Raw genomic sequence first — 10,208 nt, 5'->3', positions numbered from 1 at the left:
TCTGTCCCTTTAAGAGTGCAGTGCGGCCGGGGGAAGGGAGGGAAGAGGGAGTGATCAAGTAGTTGATAGTACTACACAATAAGCTCCTGCTTATGGGGTAGTCAACTACTCGACTACTCTTTCACATCCCTAAAATGGACCTTTGGTCTGACGCAGTATAATTTGTGTTTTATTCTTATGTCTTCTACTTGATCTCTCCAACCAGGGATGAAAAGAAATTCTGAAATGTCAAAAATTCCCAGTAGATTGATTTTTGTTGTTGTTGTTAACCAGTTTGGTGTTTGTCCTAGATGACCTTGCAAGCAGTGTTCCCTGTAAGCTGGGTGTTTGTATGGCTGCTCAGGAGTGATTCAAAGGGCGCCTAGCTGATTAGCAGAGCTTCCACTGATAGATTTAGTGTTTCTACTGGTAGTGCACATTAAAGATTATTCTGCACATGGCTGGAACAGATTAGAGGGAACAGTGCTCGTGAGCCCCTTGCAATGCTACGACTCTGAAAGTGACTCCAAAGGGAGCTCTCAAAGGCTAGGTCTACACTCGCGGCTTCTTGCACAAGTATGGCCGTTCTTGCACAAGAATCTGCAGAGCATCCACACTGCCCGCCCGCTCTTGCGCAAGTAAATTTACAGTACGGCGTGGTAAAAGAGGGCTCCTTGCGCAAGAGCTATGCTCTTTTTTAACAGGTGTAAGCCCTCTTGCACAGGAACTCTTGCGCAAGAGGGCAGTGTGGACGCTTGGCAGGGATTTCTTGCGCAAGAAAGCCCTATGCCTAAATTGGCCATCAGAGCTTTCTTGCGCAAGAGCGCATCCACACTGCCATGGGCGCTCTTGCACATGGCAGTGTGGACATTTTCTTGTGCGAGACTTCTTGCACAAGAACACTTGCGCAAGATGTTCTTTTGTGCAAGAAGCCGCCAGTATCCCAAAGAAGCCCTCTGGTATCCCAAAATAGCTACTCCACGTCTGCTATTTCACCATCCCTGTAAACCTCATTCTATGAATAAAGGATACCTCAAAATAATACTGTATTTCAAAATTTGGAGCAAAATGAGCTAAGCAATTTGCATCACACCAATTGTGTGGCTTATTTTGTTTCGGATGCTGTGTAGATGCACCCAAAAGAAAAGTCCTCATTTGGCTGTAAATGAAAACTGAGCATAGCATCTAACTCAGTGCAACCAATGCGGCTTAAGCAGCTGCTTTTGCGGAAAAACTTGCCAGCTGTCTACACTGGCTGCTTGAATTTCCACAAGAACACTGACGAGCTCATGTTAGAAATCAGTGCTTCTTGCGGAAATACTATGCTGCTCCCGTTCGGGCAAAAGTCCCTTTTGCACAAAGCTTTTGCGCAAAAGGGCCAGTGTAGACAGCTCAGATTTGTTTTCCGCAAAAAAGCCCCAATCATGAAAATGGCGATTGGGGCTTTTTTGCGCAAAAGCGCATCTAGATTGGCACGGACGCTTCTCTGCAGAAAGTGCTTTTGCGGAAAAGCGTCCGTGCCAATCTAGCCGCTCTTTTCCGCAAATGCTTTTAACAGAAAAGTTTTCTGTTAAAAGCATTTGCGGAAAATCATGCCCGTCTAGATGCAGCCCAGCAGTCTGGGAATTTAGCATGAGCCCTGGAGATGCTGGGGTAGGGAAAGAGGCCTTGAGGTGGGTGCGAGGCAAAGGCCAAGGAAAGATTTGACCCCAGGAGATGGGGCGGGGTTGGCTGGGGGCGGGGAGCGCAGACAGGGGGAGAGACGGGGAATCCCGGTGCCCTTACGGGCTGCACAGCGGATTGCGCGCCTAAGAGGCGGGGCGGGGATAGGAACCGGAAGGGGGCCTTGGCCAGGCCTCAGCGCAACCAATGGCGGCTTCAGTCTAATCCTTAAGCACGCCCCAAATCGCCCGAGAAGCGGCAGCTCCGAGGCGCATGCTCAGTGCCTGACAAACCCCCCCCCCACACACACACACGACACCGCAAAACGGATAGAAAGGCGCTCGCCCCTCCCCGCAGTGTGTCGTTAGGGGTGGCCTGGCCCTCTGTGCCGCACCCCGTTTAGCATTAATCCGGCAGTTCGTTGGACGCCTACAGCCCAACATGGCGGATGGAGGGCCCTTCCCCGCGCGCACATGCCCGGCACTGTCCGTACGGTGATGTCATGGAGAGGCGCCGGCATAGAGGGGCGGGAGGGATGTTGGGGGAGCTGGTGGCTGGGGCAGCGGGTGGGCTCGTGCTCATCCAGGGTGAGGGGGCGAGCAGTGGGCGCAGCCTGGGAGAGGGGGCGGCTGGGGGAAGTGGGCCGAGCAATGCGGGGAGGGGGAGCAAAGGAGTCAGAGGGAGGGAGATGCTGGGGAAAGGGGGGTGCTGGGGGGACGTGAGGATCTGGACGGGAAAGGGAGCTGCAGAGAGTGGGGTGGGTTTTGTGTGGGGGAGCGGGGCTGATTCTGCAGGGAGGGTGTCCCTGTCTCTCACCAGCCCCGGGGCCTTTTCCTACAGACACTGTCGATTGCGAGGGCCGCAGCCTGCTCAAGACCTTTGTGGCGGCTTCAGTGCGCAGGTGGGTGTGGTGCCCCGTAGCACCCACCCTCCGACCATGGGGCAGTGGAGAGATGCACGCCCCCTGCTGGTGCGCGGCGCATTCTCTCCCGGCCTCCCCTGGGGGAGAGATGCTGCTTCCCTCCTCATAACCCACAACTTCCGCCTTGATCTCCAGCGCCCCCTAGTGGTCCGGGGCTCGCTCACGTTCTTGGCTTAACCCCCTCTCTCGTGGTGCCTCCAGGGGGGAATCCGTCCATGTTTTTGGCTTTGAAATCCCCGAGGAAGAGTTCCGGGCTGGCTTTGACCCTGATGTGGCTGCACAGTGAGTTTTCCTGCCCCCCCATCCCAGGAGCCTCCCCACAGCTTCACTTCTCCTCCATTCCCACTCCCCCCGGACCAACATAGTATGGCCCTTACAACTCCCATCTCCCCTTCACAAACCCTTTGCCTTCCCCTGACTTGGGGGAGTATTCTTGCCTCCCCAGGAGCTGAGATGTATCAGCTTTGTGTGCCTGCACTCCTCCCCTACTCCAGCCCCAGGCAGAATCCCTCTGCTGGGGTGGAGTGGGCAGGGACCCCTGGTAAATGGGGCCAGAGGCATGGGATAACTGCTAGCTTTTGAAGCAACAGACTCAGGCTCTTTGCAGACTCAAATCAGTGTCAAGTTGGTACCTTGGGGCAGATGCCCTCTTCATGCTGGCCCATCCTCAGGGGTTGACTTTTGACCTTTTCTCCCCCCCCAGGTTGCTATATCAGGATGGGTTTACAGATCCCCTATGCTGGAACGGGAAGACAGGGGGATTCAGGGTGGAGGAGTTCTCAGTACTGGGGGTGGTGACGCGCTTGCAACGAGGACCTGTGGGATCTGCCACCATCATCCTGGACTCACTCAGTTGGCTTCTGCTGCGCCGGCCTGTGCCTGCCCTGTGCCAGACACTGGCACAGATCCCGAGGGCTGCTGCCAATGCAGGTCTGGACTTCTGGGGGTGCTGGGAGCCAGAATTCTTGGGTTCTCTTCCCAGCTCTGGGAGGGGAGAGGAGTGGAGGCTTGTGATTAGAGCGAGGGGGCTGGGAGCCAGGACTTCTGGGTTCCCTCCCTGCTCTGGGCAGTGCAGGTAGGGGTTTGATCTTTCCCTTCTCTCTCTCTGTTCAGGCCTGCGTGTGACGAGGATCGTGGTCTTGCTGCATGGGGACCTGCACCCCCTGGGCCTGGTGGACACACTCCACTCCCTAGCCCGAGCTGTAGTGTGGGTGGGGCCAGCCCCGGAGGGCATGAGGAGCAAGGAGGATGCCCACCAACTAGCCTCCATGCTGCAGCGCAAGGGGAGCGGGAAAGTTGTTAAGAAGGTGGTGTTCGGGGGCCCACAGGAAGATCAGGGGGTGACTGGGATGGAGAAAAACATGGGACGGAGGGAGATTATGGGTTAGGGTATAGGCAGGTGAGGGGTGTATGTTAGGGGGCAGAGATGCCCCTAGATCTTGGATGTGTGGGGAGGTGTTATAGAGAGGAGAGGCTTTTGAATGGGTCAGGGTAACTTAGCAGCTGGGATGGGCAGGGGAGTAAGGAAGATGTGGGAGGAGTATGTGGCAGGGGAGGCTTCCCCTTTTGAGTTGGGGGTTTTGGGGTGATTTGGGGGGAGCAGTGGGAGGCCGGGATTGTCAGTTTTTGGGGGGTTGGCTCTGTCTCACTGTTGTACTTAAAAGTACTGCCCGGGATCTTTTCAGGGGGAAAAGGCAAAGTGCCACATTTGTTGTTAATACTCATATAGCAATCAACACTTATATGCATATGATACAATATGTGCGTGTGCACACACGCACATACTCCCCACCAACCCACACACCCCCTCTGTCTTGTTACCAATAGTTGCTCCCCCTAACTGCTCTGGCCACGTGATTAGGTGGTGGAGGGGTGGAGCCGGGCTTCTGCTGATCTGGATCGATGCTCCCATGTTGACAAGCTGAAACCCGGGGTCCCCCTACAAGATGCCTAAGATTTATAGTGTCTTCCCTCTCATGTAGATCTACACCAGTTAGTGATCACATGCATATGCATAATCTGAGTTGTCATGCGTACGAAAAGCTTCAGGGGGTAGCCCAGTTAGTTTGCAAAGGAAAAAATTAAAAAACAAATCTAGTAGCACCTTACAGATTAACAATATGTAGATGGTATGATGAGCTTTCGTGGGCATAACCCACTTCTTCAGATGACAGGAGTATTAGAAGGCCCGATCCAAGAACATATGCATATGAAGTTAGACATCTGGGCTACGTCTAGACTGGCATGATTTTCCAGAAATGCTTTTAATGGAAAAGTTTTCTGTTAAAAGCATTTTCGGAACAGAGTGTCTAGATTGGCACGGACGCTTTTAAGCATCCGTGGCCAATCTAGACGCGCTTTTCCGCAAAAAACCCCGATCGCCATTTTCGTGATTGGGGCTTTTTTGCGGAAAATAAATCTGAGCTGTCTACACTGGCCCTTTTGCGCAAAAGGGACTTTTGCCCGAATGGTAGCAGCATAGTATTTCCGCAAGAAGCACCGATTTCAGACAGTAGGAAGTCAGTGCTTTTGCGGAAATTCAAGCGGCCAGTGTAGACAGCTGGCAAGTTTTTCCGGAAAAGCGGCTGATTTTCCAGAAAAACTGGCCAGTCTAGACACAGCCCTGTGGTGCCTTCGGGGTGGTGTCTCAATGCTGCCATATTCACCTTCAAAGAGGGAGTTTCCAAAAGCAGGCACTTGCGGCTGACTCCCAAGGTGTCCATGGCTACGTCTACACTGGCATGATCTTGCGCAAAAACTCTTTAGCGCAAGAGTTCTTGCGTTAAAGTCATTGTGCAAGAGAGCGTCTACACTGGCATGTGCTTTTGCGCAAAAGCACATGCCAGTGTAGACGCTCTCTTGCACAAGAAAGTTCTGATGGCCATTTTAACCATAGGGTTTTCTTCCGCAAGAAATTCATGTTGCCTGTCTACATTGGCCTCTTTCACAAGAACAGTTGCACAAAAGGGCTTATTCCTGAGCAGGAGCATCATAGTTCTTATGCAAGAAGCCCTGATTTCATACAGTAGAACATCAGTTTACTTGCGCAAGAACACACAGCCAGTGTAGACAGGCAGCAAGTTTTTGCGCACGATCGTGACAGTGTATACACAGCCCATATGTTCTGTCTTCTTTCAATGAGCCCACTTCACAGGTCCCATTATTCATCTCATTATTCTGGGATCTGGCTTCCATCCTCTCTCCAAAAGTTGCAACTGCCCTGAGGTGCTTGTCTTTTTAGTTTTATCCATTCACTCAATAGGGACATTCTCTTACCTTACTTATTCATAGGGACTATTCTACCAAGACTTAATACAAAAGACTTAAAGTTTCTATGTTCTATATTTAAAAAAGTACAAAGTTTGTATGTAAAAGGACTTGTTACCAATTTTAAAATTTCAATTAAAGAATAATACTGAGATTTATGATTGATACAGAGATTTATCTACATCATCTTTTTCCTTCTCCCTGCCAGGAGGAATATTTCTCCATCCTGACTGGCTTCACCCTGAAAGCTTTTGGAGAGCCCACCAGGAACACACCCCCAGATGAGGATGCTGACTCCCACTCTGCGGTAGGGTCCCTTTCCTCAGGAGCTGGGGGACCTCTATTACAGAGCCATGGACTCTGAAGGAGGCCAGGGTGGGATCAGTAGGGGCTGGTTGGGGAAGCTTAGTTTGGGGTGCTGGATATCTTGGGGGGCTGTCTGGGAGGAGTGGGCAAAATCTGGGGGCCTAGGGAGCACTCCTATCTCCCTTGTGACCCTCTAGGGCAGATTTTCCAGATGTGGACCCATTTTGACAATTCAGGAAGACTTGGTGACCCAAGGCAATTAAAAAACGGCACGGAAGGGAAGAGGAGAGGAGAGGGGGGCAGTGCCGTAGCTAGCTAATTTTGTGCCTGAGGCAAGAATATAAAATTGTGCCCCCTCCTGTTTATATATTCATAGTAGTTATTTCATAGAAAAACTGAGAATACATTAATAATAAAATAATAACACTACATTTGAGTTGTGGTAGGGGAAAGACACATCCCCAAACTGCTCTCCTCCCCCACCCTGGCTTAACCCCACACTCAGAGGTTGGAGGGGATGGAGGAGACACATTCAGGGGCTGGGGAGCTGGAGGGCCGGAGAGTCACTTTCAGGGACTCGGAGTCTCACAGTCAGAGAGGCACCTTCACTCAGGCCTGAGTGTGTCACACTCAGTCACACACTCGGGTTGGGGGGAACACTCTTGGGCTGGGAGTCACACTCAAGGGCTGGGAGTCAGGGCGGGGAGAGGAGGCGGCACACTCTGAGCCTTGCGCAAGAACACAGGTGTTACAAATTAGAAAAATACACACAAAATTGTACTTTTTTTTAAAATATATTTTACCAAACAGTTTCACCTGAACTTAAATTAATGGGATGGTCGAGCGTGCATTTGCTTTGCTAACTGTTGTATCCTCTGAATTGTTGTGGCACTCCCGTCTCAGGCTCCCAAACACAGTCCCATCCCCTACCCCGGCCCCCGTGGCTGCAAGCCGGCCAAGACTCTTCCCTGGCCAGCCAACTCCAGCCGCGTGAACCCTAGCCGGGGTGGCTGGAAACCTCTCAACTGGACACCCAAACATCTGACCTCCCTATCCCCACCTACCTGAGCTGGGTGCTGCTTCTTCTCTGCATCCTGTAGCGTTCTAACTTCTTTCCCCTCGGCTGTGTCTAGACTGGCAAGTTTTTCCGCAAAGGAAAAACTTGCCAGCTGTCTACACTGGCCAATTGAATTTCCACAAGAACACTGACTTCCTACTGTCTGAAATCAGTGCTTCTTGCGGAAATACTATGCTGCTCCCGTTTGGGCAAAAGTCTTTTTGTGCAAAGCTTTTGCGCAAAAGGGCCAGTGTAGACAGCTCAGATTTGTTTTGAGCAAAAAAGCCCCGATCGTGAAAATGGCGATCAGGGCTTTTTTGTGGAAAAGCACATCTAGATTGGCACGGACGCTTTTCCGCAAAATCTGCTTTTGCGGAAAAGCATCCGTGCCAATCTAGACGTTCTTTTCCGCAAATGCTTTTAACAGAAAAGTTTTCCATTAAAAGCATTTGCAGAAAATCATGCCAGTCTAGACGTAGTCCCCATGTCCAGGGATATTTTCTTACTACTCTGTGCTGAGTCACTGAAATGATATTCAATTAAATCGATTGGTTTAACTGCCTGAAGGTTGTTAAGCCAATTAAGCTGAGTACCACTTCAGGTGAATGGCTCTTTAAGACTAAGCCAGCTGTTGAGCTGGGAGGGGGAGGTACCTTTTCAAATGTGTGAATGGCTCCTTAAGAGCACCACCTGGGGAGACACTTGGTGACCCTTTTGAAATGTAATGGTGACCCATATTTGGGTCCGGACCTATAGGTTGGGAAACCCTGCTCTAGGATGACTCATACTGGGAGAGTTGGAGGCTTGCCCATGGGCAAGTCTGATAGGGAGGTAAGTGACTAACTGACTAGCCAACTATCTGATAAGCAAAAGGTTATTGGATAGTCAACACACTTGAGCTACTTCTACACTGGCGCGTTCTCATGCAAAAACTCTTTTGTGGAAGAGTTCTTCTGCAAAAACTCTTCCAGAAGAGAGTGTCTACACTGGTATGTGCTTTTGCGCAAGAGCATCCATGCCAATGTAGATGCTCTCTTGTGCAAGAAAACTCTGATGGCAATTTTAACCATAGGGATTTCTTGCACAATAAATTCAGGTTGCCTGTCTACACTGGCCTCTTGCACAAGAACAGTTGCGCAAAAGGGCTTATTCCTGAGCAGGAGCATCAGAGTTCTGGCGCAAGAAGTCCTGATTTCATACATTAGAACGTCAGTTTACTTGTGCAAGAACACGTGGCCAGTGTAGACAGGCAGCAAGTTTTTGTGCAAGAGTGGCCGCTTTTCCGCAAGATTGCGCCAGTGTAGACACAGCCTAGTCCACTAGTCACTCCCCCCCCCCCCCCCCCCCCCACTTGCTGCCTCTATCGCAAAAAGAGGCAGCAAGGTGGGGGAACAAGAGTGGTGCTGGAGGGAGCCATCTTAAAAGCCGGTTCAGTCCAGCTCCATAGGAGGGAGCAGGGGTGCACCAGCAGCCAGCTTTGAATTGGAATAACACATGGAGCCTGGGGTTTGCAGGCTCCATGCGGGCACTTTCTCTTTGAAATGCACAATAGCCCCCACTGGAGCTCTTTGCTTTCAAAGCAGAAGTGCCCAGGATCAGTGGGACTCCCTGCTGGCTCCAGGCTCCATGCCGCATTCCAACTTTAAAATGCACCAGAGCTCCCGCTGGGGCTCTTGTACATTTCAAAGACAGATCACGGATGTTCTTGTTAACTAAGCAAATTGATGGAGATCCCATTGACTATTTAGTTAGTTCATTAATTGAAATTTAACATCCCTAGTCTGATGACATCTGTTCCCCCCAGGTGGACACTGCCGCCTACCTGACCTTCAACCTGCAGCTGTCGGACACAGAGCGCCAGGCTCGGGACAGGGTGCCGCTGCCTTTCCATTTCAGCGCCCAAAAGTGAGTGTAGCTCATTCCCTGGGAGAAACAGCCCCCTAGAAACCTTCCCCGCCTCTGATCTGCACCCTCTCTGGGGGCAGCCTCCTGGATGCCTTCCCTGCCTCTGTTTTGCACCGCCTGGGAGGAGATACTCCCTGCCTTTGCACCTCTGAACAACCAGTATGCCCATCTATGCCCCCTTGACTCCTCACAAATTAAATCGGCCTCTGCCTTGCCCCTTCCCAGTTCACCCCCAGCCTCTGCCTCCCCAAATACTCATGATACGCATCCTGCCCTCCCATATTGTGTTCCATGGGAGCTGACTCCCTGCTTCGTCCCCATGCTAGGAAGTCATCTCTGCTTGAGGCCTCGGCTGGAACTGGAAAGATCTATTATGAACCGGATGCCACAGATGACCTGGACGAAGAGGATCCAGATGATGATCTGGATGTGTGAGAACTGAGGAGGGTGTGTGAGGCCTCTTCAGCTTCGATGGAGCCCCAGATCTCTGTCTGGGATGGAGCCCAGTTCTGGTGCTGCCATATCTGGGATGGGGCAATACCCAGGAGTGCGCTGCTGACACCTGCTTAGGGGCAGAGAAAGGGTGGTTGTTTTTGTGAGGTCACGTGGTGCCATCAGGCTTTTGACTGGAGTTAGTATCTGACTAGGAGTGGAGCTGAGTTGTGGCCCTGGCCCCACTTTCCCCATAAAGCCCCCCTATCATTCTGCTGTCCCTTACATCTCTACCACTTCCCCTCGTGGCATGGGAATGGACTTCCTTAAAGGACCCGGAGTTGGATGGGAACTGGCATCCTGTAGAGGGAATGGGTCCTGTGGCTCATTCCCTGACCTTCTGAGCCAGCTGGGATTGGGGACCACCTTCTGCCGTCTCCATATTTATCCTTAATTCCTCTCTGTTTGTAGAGGTACGACTCAACCTGCTTCAGTAGAGAGAAGGCTCCCCTCCCCCCCACTCTTAAAACTAGCTGATTCCCTTTTTTGGTAGAATGTACAAAAAAAACTCAACGTCCATTGCTGCTGCCTCTGCCAGACCCCCATGTTGTTCCCTTGTTTGTATAAACCATGTGCCTTGTGCAGCAATTAAATGAAACTGATGTGTGTTTAATATCA

At 51.4% G+C, this 10,208-nt stretch overlaps 1 protein-coding gene across 2 annotated transcripts; it reads left to right on the top strand.

Annotated features, from left to right (window-relative positions):
* Positions 1-2,035: 2,035 nt before the first annotated feature.
* On the top strand, positions 2,036-10,203 carry ELP5 (elongator acetyltransferase complex subunit 5). 2 transcript variants are annotated; one of them, XM_075907055.1, is made up of 8 exons: positions 2,036-2,126; positions 2,482-2,542; positions 2,765-2,845; positions 3,267-3,493; positions 3,677-3,870; positions 6,039-6,137; positions 8,998-9,098; positions 9,425-10,203. In XM_075907055.1, exons 1-8 carry the CDS (start codon positions 2,090-2,092, stop codon positions 9,531-9,533), a joined length of 909 nt encoding a protein of 302 aa, XP_075763170.1. In that variant the 5' UTR covers positions 2,036-2,089; the 3' UTR covers positions 9,534-10,203. The 2 variants fall into 2 exon arrangements, with proteins under 2 accessions (XP_075763170.1, XP_075763169.1); XM_075907054.1 differs by lacking the exon at positions 2,036-2,126 and adding an exon at positions 2,146-2,228.
* Positions 10,204-10,208: the final 5 nt, after the last annotated feature.

Source organism: Pelodiscus sinensis, chromosome 24, assembly GCF_049634645.1.
Source record: "Pelodiscus sinensis isolate JC-2024 chromosome 24, ASM4963464v1, whole genome shotgun sequence".
Taxonomy (NCBI): domain Eukaryota; kingdom Metazoa; phylum Chordata; order Testudines; family Trionychidae; genus Pelodiscus; species Pelodiscus sinensis.
The sequence above is the reverse complement of the archived record's forward strand: the minus strand, read 5'-3'. Positions and strand labels throughout refer to the sequence as shown.